Here is a 16143-nt window from a genome sequence, read left to right as displayed (position 1 = left end):
TTTTCCTGGCCCTATGAGGCCCAGACTTGGAAATTCCTCAATTATCTGCGTGGCTCTGATATTTGATTCAATACATCACTTGCTATTCTTACAATATTTTACTATTTGTTTCTCTTTCAGCAAATGTTCATTCAGCTAAAGCCTATTGAAATCTGACAATGTGTCTATCATATACCTTGCTTGCTGTTGTGGATACAAAAATGAATAAAACACTATTTCCACCTAGGAGGAGCTCATAGTCTAGAAAGCAAAGGCAGCGTGTCAACATGCACATAGTGGCGCAGGGTAATAAGTATCCCATTGTGATGTGAAGGAAAACCAACCTCCTCTGGGGAACTTAATGAAAGGTTTCATGGGAAGTGACATTTCCCTAAGTCTGGAAACCCAAGAAGGAGTTTGCCAATCAGAGGACAGGGGTGAGAAGGAGGGTCAAGGAAGAATAGGGCATCTCTCCATGAGTAAAGGGCATCCAGTGGGCAGAGGCTCTGAAACAACTGAGGAAGATCCTGATGTCTCTGGGGAGGTCCCAAGGCAGGTGTGGTGCATGAGCCACTGGGTCGCAGGGAGCCAACCGAGAGGGCCTTGGTAGAGAGCAATGAATTTTATGCTAGAGGCAAGGAGACCGAGAGGAAACTGCAAGCTGGGGATTTGAACTCAGGACTTGGATATCAAGAGTCGCAGGTCTACTGCCGTTGATCTAATTAGATGGGCCTCGAGTTTTGGAGTCTGAAAGGGGTGCGCTCTGTTTAATTGGAAGTGCTCAGGATAGTCTCTCACCCGAGACACTCCTTTTTTCTTTTTCCTCCCCGAGGGTCTACGAACTGCATGCTTGAGACCTTCCCAGGGCCACCGATTGCACCCCAGTGCCCACGTGCGCTAATTCACTTCCTCCCTCCCTATCCTCAGAAAGGTTGCGTCTCTCTCCTTGGCCAGGGTTGGACACATCCGGACAGCTTTCCTCTCTTTGAACCCCATTTTTGTTTTGTCGCTTTGTCTTTCTTCGCATACGCTGACCTGGTCTTTAAAAGCATGTGTAGGGCAGCCTTGGGGGGGGGTGGTGCAGGGCAGGGGGCTGCCTTGGAGACCCAGGATCGAGTCCCACGTGGGGCTCCCTGCATGGAGCCTGCTTCTCCCTCTGCCTCTCTCTCTCTCTCTCTCTCTCTCTCTGTGTCTCTCATGAATAAGTAAATAAAATCTAAAAAAAAAAAAAAAAAAAAAAACCAATTGTGCAGGGTAGCCCCGGTGGCTCAGTGGTTTAGCTCCTGCCTGCAGCCCAGGGCGTGATCCCTGGAGACCCAGAATCAAGCCCCACATCAGGCTCCCTGCATGGAGCCTGCTTCTCCCTCTGCCTGTGTCTCTGCCCTCTCTCTTTCTGTGTCTCTCATGAATAAAGAAATATAATCTTAAAAAAAAAAAAAAAAAGCATTGTGCAGGGCAGCCCTGGGGGCTCAGCGGTTCAGCTCCTGCCTGCAGTCCAGGGCGTGACCCTGGAGACCCAGGATCCAGTCTTGCATCGGGCTCCCTGCATGGAGCCTGCTTCTCCCTCTGCCTGTGTCTCTGCCTCTCTCTCTCTCTCTTTGTGTATCTCTCATGAATTAAAAAAAAAAAAAAAGCATTGTGCACATCTCTGTTTCATCCCACCGTGGGTCTTAGCAGCTCAGACGCAGGCCCGTAGCCACACCCACTCGGAGGGGCCCGTGCGGCCCGCGCGAGGAGGTTTGTCCCGACCGGCGCCCCGTTCCGCCAGGCGCGGCGCAGGCGCACTTCCGGCCTCGCGGCGGCGCGTCTCTCTTTCCGGGGATTCCCTTCGGCCGGGCGGGCGGGCGTCTCCGGCCGCGGCACCTCCAGCTCGGCGCTCCCTTGCGCGGTCCAGCCCCCGGGGCCGCTGCTCCGGCCGCTCGGCCTCCCCCGGCAGTAGTCGACCCATGGCCGAGCGAGGGGAGCTCGATCTGACCGGCGCGAAGCAGAACACCGGAGTGTGGCTGGTGAAGGTAAGTTCGCGCGGCCCGGCTGGCGCGGCTCCTCGTGTGAGGAGGTGGAGAGACTGCAGAGCGGCGCTGTCCGGGAGCCGCGGGAAGTTCCCTGCGGCCGTGTCGCCGCAGCTACAGAGGCAGGAGGCGTCGTGCGAACTAGCTGGCAGACGAGGAACTTGGTTGGGGCGGCGGGGGGGGGGGGGGGGGGGGGGGCGGGGAAGGCCAGACCCGCCGGGACGGGATCCCCTGGGGCCCTGCGTCCCCGGCCGCGGGGGTGGGTGGGTCTTCCTCACCTGAGGCTCAGCACCTTCTGCAGCCGCGAGTCCGTAGGGAGAAGCGGGACCCCTGCCACCCTGTACGACTCTCCCTCGGCCTGGAAGACAGAACCAGTCCCTGTGCGCCCGCCGACCTGTCCTTTCAGGGTGGGGGCCCTTATTAGGGGGGGTCTCAGGAGAGCTGAGGGCTCTGAGCTCACGGAGAGGCTATCGAGCTGGAGCGCCTTTACACTGTGGGGTTTTTTTTTTTTAAGGTAAAGACAGCACATTATTCATTCATTCATTCATTCATTCATTCACTCGAGACACAGGCAGAAGGACAAGCAGGCTCCACGCAGGGAGCCCGACGTGGGACTCGATCCGGGGACCCCTGGGTCATGCCCTGGGCTGAAGGCAGGTGCCAAACCACTGAGCCACCCAAGGGCCGCCCCAGGACAGCAGTCTTGGTTATAGTCCTGAGTGAGCGCTGTTATTTGTGCTTTACTTGTTTTTTTTTTTTTTTAAGATTTTATTTATTTATTCATGAGAATACACAGAGAGGAGAGAGACAGAGGCACAGACACAGGCAGAGGGAGAAGCAGGCTCCATGCAGGGAGCCCGAAGTGGGACTCGATCCCAGGACTCCAGTGTCATGCCCTGGGCTGAAGGGAGACACTCAGCCACTGAGCCACCCAGGCGTCCTGGTAGATGTCACAGTTTTTACCCTGTCAGGGAGCGAAACCACTGAGCCACTCAGGGATCCCCCCCCCCCCACCTTTTTTTTTTCTTTAAACTTTTATCACATGGCTAAGTTCTCAACAATTAAATCTGAGGGGCAGGGGTGCTTCCCATCCACCTCTCTAAAAAAAGCTCCCTTAGGATCAGTTGCTAGCATGTCAAACCTGTATTATACTTTTCAAAGCACTTGTGGGATCTCCAGGTGGCTCAGCGGTTTGGCGTCTCCCTTCAGCCCAGGGCTTGATCCTGGAGACCTGGGATCGAGTCCCGTGTTGGGTTCCCTGCGTGGAGCCTGCTTCTCCCACTACGTGAGTCTCTGCCTCTCTCTCTCTCTCTCTGTGTGTGTCTGTCATGAATAAATAAATAAAAATCTTAAAAGTGTTATTATATTTTTCAAAGCACTTGTTAGAGTCTAAGGATTGTGTGTTCATGTGTTTGATGCTGGTTACTTCCATCTTTCTAGTGTGGGTGCACTCACATTCTATGAAAATGGGATCCTTGCTTGTCCCAGCCAGAATTGCAATTGACTCCGGGTTATTGCTCAACAGCTATGGAATGAATGAGTGAGTGAATGAATGAGTGGTCTCTTATTTATTGTTCTTCAACTCCAGCTTTAGTCTCTGGCGCTCCTTTGACTTCTCAGAGCTTTATCAGTATGACCTAAAGGGCTGGAGTAAGTTTCTCCTAGTGCCTTTCTCTTGCATGCCAAATGGAGGAGAATCATTGAGGAGATCTCCCTTGCAGGTTGAAAGAGCTTGAAAAGACGGTGGAACTTGAGACAGTGCGTTAGTTCTTGAAGCACAATAAATGCTCAGAAAATCTTGTTTGCGTTACACAATTTGGATGGGTGGACAGAAAGGTATTAGCATAGTGTATTATGGAGAGTAGAACAGAAAGCCAGGACTGAAAATGCATATTAACATGTGTCCTTGGGAAAAAAAGGAGATTATTATGCTTAGAGCAGAGGATTTGTGTAAAAAAAGTTTGGGACTGTATACTCCTATTATCCTATTGTGAAATTGGGATGTCTTTAGTCTGCAAGAAGTGAGGAGCCTTTTGGAAGGTTTTGAGAAAGGCAAGGATGCAAATAGTTCAAGGGAGGGAAAAAAAGCTTGAGAGGAAGCTAACCAGAGTCAAAATTAGAAAATTATCACAGCATCATAGGTATGTGATAATGAAGTCTGGGGAGTTAGGGAAACATTTTCAGTAAAAGTTGTTGGGATTTGGTTACGGACCAAATAAATGAGAATGTGAAAGAATAGAATGAATCTAAAATGAGATGAAGATAAAATATTTTAGTGTTCTCTCATGTATGGGTATTTGAATACATTTTATCTCTTTAAATTTTTTAAAAACATATTTTATTTATTTGACAGAGCACATGTGCACAAGCAGGGGGAGGGAGAGGGCTCCCCTGCTTAGCGGGGAGCCTGACCTGATCTGAAGGCAGACACTGACTCAACTACCCAGGCGCGTCTCCATTTAATCTCTTTAAAAAGAACTCAAGCCAATGATTTGTTCTTGTCTGTAAAGGTAGTTGTTAGACTATTTTCTGTTTACAGTATCACTGTTTCTTCTTATCAGCTTGGTATATAGTATATCTTTTTCTAATCTTATGTATTAAAAAAATAACAGGCTGGCAGATAGATCTTCCCAGGGTGTGAAAGGACTTTCTTGCTAGTTCGTGTCCTTCGACAAATTTATCTCTGACAGATGACAAGAGTTGCTAGCGAACACTTTCTGCTCTAAAGTCCACTCGTGTTCTTTATTTAAACTTTTGTTTCTGCTCCATTGAAGAAGACCCAGTAGACAGTGAAGTTTGATTCGCATAGCTGTCAGATAACTTGAACTTGTTTCATTTGCACCGGGCTTAGTATCCAGTGTGATTTTCAGGCTCATGCTTGACCATTCTTGGATTTTCATCTCTGGATTATAGGAATAAATTCTAGGACTGCATCACATTATAATGGTCAATTTCATCTTTTGGCTTTCTTTGCGTAATACTAAAATATACTGCTTAGAAAGTGTGTCTTTGTTCTTATCCATTCAGAATTTGTGACTAGAATTACATACTGACTTCAGCTCTCTTCTCTAGATGTTCACAGGAGTTCTGTTCTTTGAGGATCATTTGCTGCAAAACCTGTAAATTTCTTTCTAGAGTGTTTCCAAGTTTATGGGCCATCTTGTATATGTTTTATTAATTCCACCACTAGAAAGGTATAAAACAAGAGAAATACAGGAAGGTATAATATACATATAAGATCTCAGAGTTTTGAGCAGGAAAATAGTTGTTTTTCTGGCTGGAGCAGGGAAGACTTCATGGAGAAGGTGACATTTAAGAAGAGCCTATGGAGTTGACTAGTTAGGAGAAAACTTCCCAGCAGGACTGAGAAGAACTAGAGTGTGTTCAGGAAAAAGTAAATATAGTAGAAGATTGTGTCCCAGAATATCCAGTACCAGTACTGTTCTGGCTTTATGAAATACCATTTCTGGGGTTTTGAATACCACAAATCTACAAGAGATTGATGATTCAAACAAGTTTTTTGTTTTGTTTTGTTTTGTTTTTTAAGGATTCTATTTATTCATGAGAGACACAGAGAGGCAGAGACACAGGCAGAGGGAGAAGCAGGCTCCACGCAGGGAGCCTGACATGGGACTCGATCTTGGGTCTTCAGGATCACGCCCTGGGCTGAAGGCGGTGCTAACCCCCTGAGCCACCACGGCTGCCCTCAAACAAGTTTTGATAGGTAATAGATATGATTGGATTTTTATTTTTTTTAATTTTTTTTAAATTTGTTTATGATAGTCACACAGAGAGAGAGCGAGAGAGAGAGAGAGAGGCAGAGACATAGGCAGAGGGAGAAGCAGGCTCCATGCACCGGGAACCCGATGTGGGATTCGATCCTGGGTCTCCAGGATCGCACCCTGGGCCAAAGGTAGGCGCCAAACCGCTGCGCCACCCAAGGATCCTGATATGATTGGATTTAATGTTACATAGATGTCACAGTTTTTTTTTTTAATTTAATTTATTTATTCATGAGAGACACAAAGAGAGGCAGAGACATAGGCAGAGGGGGAAGCAGGCTCCCTGAGAGGAGCCTGATGTGAGACTCGATCCTGTGACTCTGGGATCACGACCTGAGCTGAAGGCAGACACTCAGCCGCTGAGCCACCCAAGCATCCTGATAGATGTCACAGGTCAGGAGGGACAGGAGAAAAACGAACTTAGCTTTCATATGTACCAAGTATTATTTTTTTTAATGTACCAAGTATTTTATACAAAGCAAGCCTATGAATTAGATACTAAGTATCTGTGTTTTTCAGATGATGAAATGGAGGCTTAGGTTATCTTACCAAGTATGGAACAATGTTTCAAATTTGGGTCTATTTGGCTACACAGCTCACCTCAAGAATAGGAAGTAGGAAAGAGTTTAGGGCTCTTTCATGGGTTTTCTCCCTGGGGAATAGAGGTGAGGTGAGGACTCCTTTTCTTCCTTTCCTTCCTTTCTTTTGGAGATAGCACAAGTGGGAGGGAGGGGCAAAAGGAGAGGGAGAAACAGATTCCCCACTGAGCAAGGAGCCTGATGGGGGGCTCAGCTCCAGGACCCCGAGATTATGACCTGAGCTGAAGGCAAACAACCCAAGGGCTCCTGGGGACTTCATTTCTCTGACCTTGGGTCTTGTAAGTTCCACATGGTGATATTTAAGAAAACGTGGGAGTAAAAGCTGCATGTCACAGATTGGGCTTCCTCAGAAGCTAATTCTGAGATGATTAGGTTTACCAGGGAGCTCTTGGGATCATCACCTGTGGAAGGAAGAAGACAAACAGAATTGGTTAGAGGGTATGATGCAGTGTCAAGGAAAGCTGAGGATGATTCCACAGGGAGTCCTCCAGGTGTCTTGATTTGGGGTGAGGTATACCCTGTGTTGACCAATTACCACATGTGGTTTGTCCTGGGAAAAATATGTGATCTTGGTCAGAGGGCGGTGCTGAAGAGGGGCTCACAGCTAGGGGCTGTGGCCATACTCCCAGCAGCTGGGAGAGTAAGGCCTTCAGTCCTAAAGGGGGGAGATGAGTGTCACATTACAGTGTCCATTACAGTGCCCTTAATGTGCTTGTATTTTGGGGGAAACAGGGTTTGGAGACTAGTAGTTGGGGAACTAGATACTTGCTGAAGCAAAGTTGGCAGAGAAACTCCGGGGAATAGTGTCTGTACATACCACCTTAGCACCTGGGCTTCCGAGTCATAGTTGACCTGCCTGCCATGAGCAAACGGGTGAGCAGGTTGATTCATCCCACAAGCTTTTAGTGATTGCTGGTCACCACGCCAGGCTCTGAGTATATTAGGGTGAGCCGAAACATGGCCTGTGCTCTGTGAGCTAGGATATATGGCCTACTGCGGGAGACAGACATCCGCCTGATAGTAGTCCTGATGAAAGCAGTTACAGACAGATATGGATACTGGAGCCAGAATACTGTTCTGTGAGTGTGGATAATAAAGAAACGTGCCCAGACCTCTAGTCTTGAGGTCAAGGGACATTTCCCTGGAAGTAATGCCTAAGTGTGTCATTTTCTGTTACTGTCTTGGGAAATCAGAAAACATCCCATGTTGTACCTATTATCTTGTTTCCACCTGATTTTCTTTCTTTCTTTCTTTCTTTTTAAATTTTTATTTATTTATGATAGTCACAGAGAGAGAGAGAGAGGCAGAGACATAGGCAGAGGGAGAAGCAGGCTCCATGCACCGGGAGCCTGATGTGGGATTCGATCCCGGGTCTCCAGGATCGCGCCCTGGGCCAAAGGCAGGCGCCAAACCGCTGCGCCACCCAGGGATCCCCCCACCTGATTTTCTTAATGAATGTGGAGACAGTCGAAACAACACATATCACACAAGTGACGTGTTGACAGTGTTTTGGGAAGATTTACTAAGAGTAGAATTCAGGTGTTCTTATTTTAAAAAGCTGATTATGTGAGATATCTTTTTTTTTTTTTTTTTATGTGAGATCTTAATTGGCTTGACTGTAGTAACCATTTCACTTTGTATATCAGATCATCGTGTGTTGTATACCTTAAATATATATAATTTTATTTAAAAGTAAAAGAATGTTTTAATGAAAAATATCAGGCATTCAAAATAAAGTGTTTTGGAGGCTTGGGACCATATATACTATTAGTTTTTCTTCCTCATCTCCCCTTTTTCAGACTTCATGCTAATGGGCTGGAACTTCTGGGAAGCTCATTTCCTTTTATTTATTCATTTATATTTTTTATTTTTTAAAAGATTTTATTTATTTATTCATGAGAGACACAGAGAGAGAGGCAGAGACACAGGCAGAGGGAGAAGCAGGCTCCATACAGGGAGCCCGATGTGGGACTCGATCCCGGGTCTCTAGGATCATGCCCTGGGCTGAAGGCAGCACTAAACCGCTGAGCCACCCAGGCTGCTTGGAAGCTCATTTCCATAAGTGTTTGGTATGGAGAGATATACGTATAGGATTGACATACTATCGGGATCCCTGGGTGGCGCAGCGGTTTGGCGCCTGCCTTTGGCCCAGGGCGCGATCCTGGAGACCCGGGATCGAGTCCCACATCAGGCTCCCGGTGCATGGAGCCTGCTTCTCCCTCTGCCTGTGTCTCTGCCTCTCTCTCTCTCTCTGTATGACTATCATAAATAAATAATAAAAAAATTAAAAAAAAAAGGATTGACATACTGTCCTCAATGTATTCAGTTTTTCATTGAAAGAGTATAGCATTTTGGCAACCTTTTGGATTAAATAAGCTGGTAGGCTTCCCTGGGAACTTACGATTTTTTAAAAAAGATTTTATTTATTCATGAGAGACACAGAGAGGGAGGCAGAGACATAGGCAGAGGGAGATGCAGGCTCCCTGCAAGGAACCCGATGTGGGACTCAATCCCAGACCCCCAGGATCACGCCCTGAGCCGAAGACAGACGCTCAACCACTGAGCCACCCAGGCATCCCACGATTTTGATGATAATGATGATAATGCAGTATGAGTTCCAGACTTCTTTTTATGAACTAACTTCTGGAGCATAATCTTTTTTTTTTTTTTTTTTTTTTTTTTTTGAGCATAATCTTTTTTGTAAGTTGTCCGTTGCTCGTATCAGGTACAACTTATTGTAGTGAATTTGATTCTTCAATTTGTTTTAGTGTATGATATAGCCTTCACTTAGAACTTCTAGTTGTTTGATGGCTAAAATTGTAGTCACCAGCAGTTTGATCAGAGACTTCTGACCTGGTTAATGTAGTGAAGAAGTGTGGTCTCCTCAAGAGTTCCAGCGCTCCAAAATATTCTTGTCTCTCCTCTATCTTAATAGCACCTCAAGGAACCAGCAGTAAGTGGACAAAGACAGATTGGAAAATGATACTCTCCACTCTTGGCATTTTCTTCCTTCCCCCTTATTTTAAGATGGATCGCTGAATAAGGTTTCTCTCTGAGAATGCACTGAGGTTTATTAAAATTCTGCATCCTAGATTTATCCCAATAATGCCATTGTTATTACATTAACATTAGCTAATGTTTCTTTGTATCCAATCATTAAAATAACTGCTGCTGCTATGTGCCAGGCTATTTTAGATGCTAGGAATATGACAGTAAACAAAACAGACAAAATATCTGCCTCTTGCAGATTACGTTCTAATGGGGAAGGAGAATAGACAGTAAACGAAACATAGCCCATGATAAGTGCTATGAAGAAAAATGAATAAGTAAAATGTATAGTAAGTACCTGGGGGTGCCATTTTAAATAGGGTGGGGAAAGGATGCCTGGGTGGCTCGGTGGTTGAATGTCTGCCTTCAGCTCAGGGTGTGATCCTGGAGTCCCAGGATCAAGTCCCACATCAAGCTCCCTGCAGGGAACCTGCTTCTCCCTCTGCCTGTTGTCTCTGCCTCTCTCTGTGTCTCTCATGAATACATAAATAAAATCTTAAAAAAAAAAAAAAAAGATACAATGGGGAAGTGGATGCCTGGGTGGCTCAGTGGTTGAGTGTCTGCCTTTGGCTCAGGTTGTGATCCAGGGTCCTGGCATCAAGTCCCACATCAGGCTCTCCATGGGGAGCCTATTTCTCCTGCCTGTTTTTCTGCCTCTGTGTGTGTCTCATGAATAAATAAACGAAATCTTAAAAAAAAAAAAGGGGGGGGGGCGAGGAAGGCCTCACTGATACCAGGTAGTCTGTGACCAATTTTAGTATTGATATAGACTACTAGTATTTTAGTATTCGGCAGTATTTAGTCTGCCGAAGGGAGCACAGTGGTCTGTGATCAGAGACCTAAAGGATAATATGGGGTCATGCCCTCCAGATAGATGGGGCAAAGAGTATTCCAGACAGAAGTAGCACCAATTTAAAGGCCCTGGAATATGAGTTGCTGGCAATGTTCACAGACCAGTGTGGTTAGAGTCAAGTGAGTGAGAGAAAGTAGTAGGAGATGAGGCCATGGGGAGGCAGGGGGCTGAAACATATAAGACATTATAGGATTTTTTTTTTACTCTTGAGTGAAATGGGGAGCCAGTAGCCCTAGAGCAGTAGCATGGCATGGTAATTATGGAGCTACACTACCTAGGTTAGAATCCTGGCTTCACCACTAGTAATTGTGAGACCTTGGGCAAATAATAACTTTTTGGTTTCATTTTTTTATCTGCAAAAATGGGATAATAATAAGGGTGCCTGGGTGGCTCAGTCAGTTGGGCATCTGGCTCTTGGTTTTGGCTCAGGTCATGATCTCCTGGTTGTGGGATCCAGCCCTGCCTCGGGCTCTTTGTATAGTGTGGAGTCTGCTTCAGATTCTGTCTCCCTCTCCCTCACCTTCTCTTTCTCTCAAATAAATCATTTAAAAATTGGGATAATAATAGAGTTGTTATGAGGATTAAGTAAACTAACATTTATAAAGTGATTAGAAAAGTACCTGGGTTATAGTAAGTAGTAAGTAGATGTCTATTAAATAAATTGAAATACTTTGAGCAGAATGGTATCATCTGATCATCATCACCTCATATTTTAAAATGAGGACTCTGGCTGCTGTATTGAGAATCAACTAGTTGTGGACAAGAGCAGAAGCTAGGAAATCCAGAGGCTATTACGATTCTACAAAAGATGATGGTGGCTTAGACTAAGATGGTAACCCTGGAATTGGTGAGAAGGGGCTAGAATCCTGATAAAATTTTATGTTGTCCACAGGAAATGTCAGTTAGTTGGATGTGGAATGTGAGATAAAAGTAGCTACTCAGGATAACTGCACAAAGTTTTGGACTGAGTACCTGGAAGAATGGAGTGACTTTACTCAGATATGGAAAATTGCAGGACGAGCAGGTTATGAGGGAGAAATTAGAGTTCTGATATGGATATTTTAAATTTGAAATGTCCACTGAATATACACTTGAGAGCTTGAGTCACAATTGGATATATAAGTTGGAACTTGAGGGGAGAGCTTGAGTAGGCAGTTGGATATATTGGTTGGAACTTGAGGGTAGAGCCTGGACTTGCTCTGAATTTGGAGTTATTATAAAGATGGTATTTAAAGTCATGAGACTGGATGAGATTACATAAGATTGAGTGCAGGTAGAGAAGAGGTCTGAGGACTGAAACCAGAACCCTCTAAAGGTGAGAGGTCGGGAAGATGAGAATCTAGATATGTGGGGACCAAAAAGGAGAGTCCAGAGAAGTATAAGGAAAATCAGGAGAGATTGTGGTGACTTGAAGCCAAGTGAAGAAATTGTTTGAAGAAGGAGAAAATAATTAGTTCTCAGATATTATTGATAGGTATGGAAGATGAGGACTATACATTGACTTGGCAATGGGGAGATATTCGGTAACTAGGGTCATCACTTTCAGTGGAGTGGTTGAGAGGAAGGCCTGTCTAGAGTAAAACAAAAAAGCAGAGGAGAGACAACTCTTTTAAAGCGCTCTGCTGAAAAGAGAGGTGGAGAAATGGGACAACATGTGGAAAGAATTATAGACTCTGCTCTTATTTGGTGTGTGACCTTGAGCAAATTTGCTCATTTCCCTGTGCTTCACTTTCCTCATTTGCAAAATGGAGGAAGTAACAGGAATGTGTGAAGATTAAGTGGATAATACATTTAAAACATTTAGAAAAGTGTTTGTCACTCAATGTATTAGTTATCAGTTGCTATATTACCACAGACTTAGAAGCTTAAAACAACATACATTTATTTCATGGTTTCTGTGGATCAGAAGTCCTGGCATGGCTTAATCGGGTCTCCTGCCTCAGAGTCTCTCACGGGTTACAATCAAGGTGTCAGCCTGGGCTGAGTTCTCATCTGAAATCATGACTGGGGAAGGATGGTTTCCAAGCATCTGTGGGAAGTTCCTCGGTGTTATTGGACTAGATTTCCTAGCTGCCTGCTGACTGGAGCCTGTCCTTAGTTTCTTGCCACCTGGGCCTCCCCAACAGCTTACTTCATCAGAGTGTACAGACTGAAAAAATGAGACAAGCAAGATAGAAGTCATTGTCTTATGTAACCTAATCACAGAATTAATATGCCATGTAGAGAAAAAGGAACCCTCTTGCACTGTTAGTGGGAATGCAAACTGGTGCAGCAGGGGAACTGGTGGGGGTTCCTCAAAAAATTTGAAATAGAAGTACCCTCTGATCCAGCAATCACACTACTGGATATTTACCCAAACAATGCATAAAGACTAATTTAGAGGGATGCATGTACCTCTGTGTATATAGCAGTATTATTTATAATAACTAAGATATGGAAGCAGCCCAAGTGTCCCATCAGTTGAATGGATAAAGAAGTAGTGATACACACGTGTGGGCGCAACACACACACACACACACACACACACACACACACACACACAGAGGAATATTATTCATCCATGAAAAAGTATAAAGTCTTGGCATTTGCAATGACACGGATGGAGCTAGAGAGTGTTATGCTAAGTGAAATAAGCCAGAGAAAGGCAAATACTGTATATCAGTCATATGTGGAATTGAAAAAAGCAAAACAAATGAGCAAAGTGGGGGGAAGAGAGAGACAAATCAAGAAACACTCTCAACTATAGAGAACAAACTGATGGTTACCAGAGGGGTGGTGAGTGGGGGGATGGGTGAAATAGGTGATGGGGATTAAGGAGTGCACTTGTGATGAGGACTGGGTACTGAAAATGAAAACTTAAAAAAAAAAAGAAAAGAAAATTGGGTGTCTGGCCGGCTCACTTGGTAGAGCATGTGACTTTTTTCTTTCTTTTTGAGCATGTGACTCTTGATCTCAGTCATGAATTCAAGCCCCATGTTGGATGTGGAACCCACTTTAAAAAAAAGACATGGATCCATTTTTGTAGTAAAAAAAATATAAATAAATAAAAGAATCCTAGCCAAAGGGGAAGAGGGTAACATCCCATCACCTTTGCTATGTTGTACTGATGAGAAACAAGGTCCAGGTCCTCTTTTCCCTCAAGGAGAGGCAATCACGCAAGGGTGTGAATATCAAGAATTGAGGATCATTTGGTTCCATCTTAAGAGTGTTCCTGCCATGTGTAATAACCACTCTAGTGTTAGCAGTCATCATTCTGTTGGGGGAATGATTTTTGTTGTTGTTGTTGTTGTTGTTTTTGTTGGGGGAATGATTAAGTAGAGAAGAGGAGAGAGGAGAAAAACAGTAGAATTGAAGGAAAGATATTCTTGATTAGACAGCAGGGTAAGAAATTCTGTGCACACTGGAGGGATTGGCCAGTGTTCATCTACTGTTTTAGAGAGGAAGGCAAAAGGTCTCAGCTGTGACAACATTGGTAGCTGTAAATGTTCTCTTTCCCCAGTTGGAAGATAAGTCAGGTTATCAGCACAGAAGGAGAAAGGAGGGAGAGGTGCTGTGGGGTTGAGAAGAGAACTTGTGTCTCAGCTGTAGCGGGAGGGGGGATTGACTAGGGAGGTGGAGTTCAAGTGCCAAGCATCTTGAAGGGCTTAACTTAATGTTAGTAGCCTATATTTCAAGTGAGACTACTTAGCATCACTGTGAATTTTTCCCCAGCTTCTCAGGTGCAGTGAAGAAGTGACACTATCAAACTAATTAATTAAGTAGCAGTAGAGATTGGCTTTAATCAGGGTTAAGGTCCTGCCAGGCCAGCATGATGGAGGTAGGGGAAGGGAATGATTGTGATGATGGACTGTTAAGGTCGGACATGGGCAGCTAGGGAACAGTGTAAAGATGTTTGTGTCAGTAATCTGGAGGGATAGAAGAACTGTTGGAGTTGAAGTATTGAGGAGAGAGCCAGGAAGTTAGTGGCTAGTGTGATTGCTTGCTTGAAATACGGATTATGGAAGGGATACCATTACTGACAGGGAGAAAGTCTTATGGCATCTATATATGGAGAAGACTCATTTGAACCATAACTTGGAATATGTTGAAGAAAAGACACCATCTCATATGGGTTTTATTAGGGAGTATGGCTAATGTTCAGTAAGTTTTGTTGTAAAGAATATATGCAATTGAAGAAATAACCATTAGACTCTTCTTTTGACCCTCTCATTCCTGACTTTTTACTATATCTAAACAGCAATGCAGGTTGTTTGATAGTTAAACACTTCTTTTTGTAAATGAAATCTTAGTAAATAGAATTTTTCTTTTCTTTTCTTTTCAGTTTTGGAAGCTCTGACTCAGTTCTAAATTCATATTCATGTTACCATTCCAAGATTACTGGGGGAAATAGTAGTGACACCTGACACTCATGGAGTACTTGCTTATGTGAGGTGTTATGCTTCATGCTTTTTATGTGGTATCTCTTTCCTCACAATAGGCTAACTTTGAAGGTGTGTGCTGATTCCACAGTTCAGACTGCCTCTTAGATAGTAGTGATTCAGCATATGTTCTCTTAACCTTTTTGGGAATTAAACCCTTCTGATTGTATATATCTAGTTACTGCCTGGGTTTGAATCCTGACTCCATTATTTACAAATTTTATAGCCTTGGTTAAATTATGCAATGCCTTGGTATCCTAGATTCATAATCTGTAAAATGAGGGTAATTAACAGTATCTACCTCATAGAGATATGAAGATTAAATGTATAAATATATGGAAACTGCTTACAACAGTGTCAGGAAACTAGTATTATATAAATGTTAGCTATGCTATTTCAGCAGATCCTTTATTATTGGTCAGAGTTATAGTCTTACAATAAAATTTGACTTTTGAAATCATCTTAAAGTTGGTATATCTTTAAATAAATATGTTAAGAGTATTATTGCTCCCGAGAAACATTTTTCTGGTAGCCTTTCTTATGTTTAAACTTTCATTGGATTTATTTGGGAACATAAGTTAACACTTTGTTTTGTTATGATATTTTACTAGTGTTAGTGCTTTGTCACCAGCTTCATTGACTTTAAGCTCTTTGAAATTTTAAATGATCCCTTATGGTGTAAAACATAAATTAAGAGCATAATACCTAATGATCAGTTACTGTAGGCAGAAAGTAAAATGGAAGCAGTGTATCCTTTTATGTTTAAGAAGTTTGTTAGCAGGACACCTAGGTGGCTCTGTGATTGAGCATCTGCCTTTGGCTCAAGGTTGTGATTCCCGCAGGGAAGCCTGCTTCTCCCTCTGCCTATGTCCCTTCCTCTCTGTGTCTCTCATGAATAAATAAAATCTTAAAAAAAAAATAAAAGTTTGTTAGCATCTAAAACATAGTCTTGGGATCCCTGGGTGGCGCAGCGGTTTGGCGCCTGCCTTTGGCCCAGGGCGCGATCCTGGAGACCCGGGATCGAGTCCCACATCAGGCTCCCAGTGCATGGAGCCTGCTTCTCCCTCTGCCTGTGTCTCTGCCTCTCTCTCTCTCTGTGACTATCATAAATAAATAAATTAAAAATAAAAATCTTTAAAAAAAAAAAATAAAAAATAAAACATAGTCTTATTAGTGTTTTGTTTATTTTTTAGGTTCCTAAATATTTGTCACAACAATGGGCTAAAGCCCCTGGAAGAGGTGAAGTTGGGAAACTGCGGATTGCCAAGTAAGTTATTTGTATATTTTGGACATTTAAAAAGCTGTTTTTTGAAATTTTTATGTGCTTTAAAATGTAGTAACAGTTCTTTTTCAGATAGAGAATATACCTGGAAAATGAGAAGTAATGAGCATATCAAGACTTGTTAAGAGATGGTTAGGTGTGCTGTAAGGAGATATATGTGCACACCACATATT

The 16143-nt window shown here is 43.8% G+C and overlaps 1 protein-coding gene across 1 annotated transcript in view; it reads left to right on the top strand.

Moving 5' to 3' along the window:
- The first annotated feature begins 1754 nt into the window (after positions 1-1754).
- The window catches only part of GTF2F2 (general transcription factor IIF subunit 2), a 147527-nt gene continuing 133138 nt past the window's right edge, over positions 1755-16143 (top strand). The window contains exons 1-2 of the mRNA XM_025478242.2: positions 1755-1991; positions 15882-15955. Coding sequence (XP_025334027.1) covers positions 1926-1991; positions 15882-15955 — 140 coding nt within the window. The 5' untranslated portion in view covers positions 1755-1925. The remainder of the gene's footprint in view (positions 1992-15881; positions 15956-16143) is intronic.

The sequence above is a fragment of the Canis lupus genome, chromosome 22 (genome assembly GCF_003254725.2).
Source record: "Canis lupus dingo isolate Sandy chromosome 22, ASM325472v2, whole genome shotgun sequence".
NCBI classification, from domain to species: domain Eukaryota; kingdom Metazoa; phylum Chordata; class Mammalia; order Carnivora; family Canidae; genus Canis; species Canis lupus.
The sequence above is the reverse complement of the archived record's forward strand: the minus strand, read 5'-3'. Positions and strand labels throughout refer to the sequence as shown.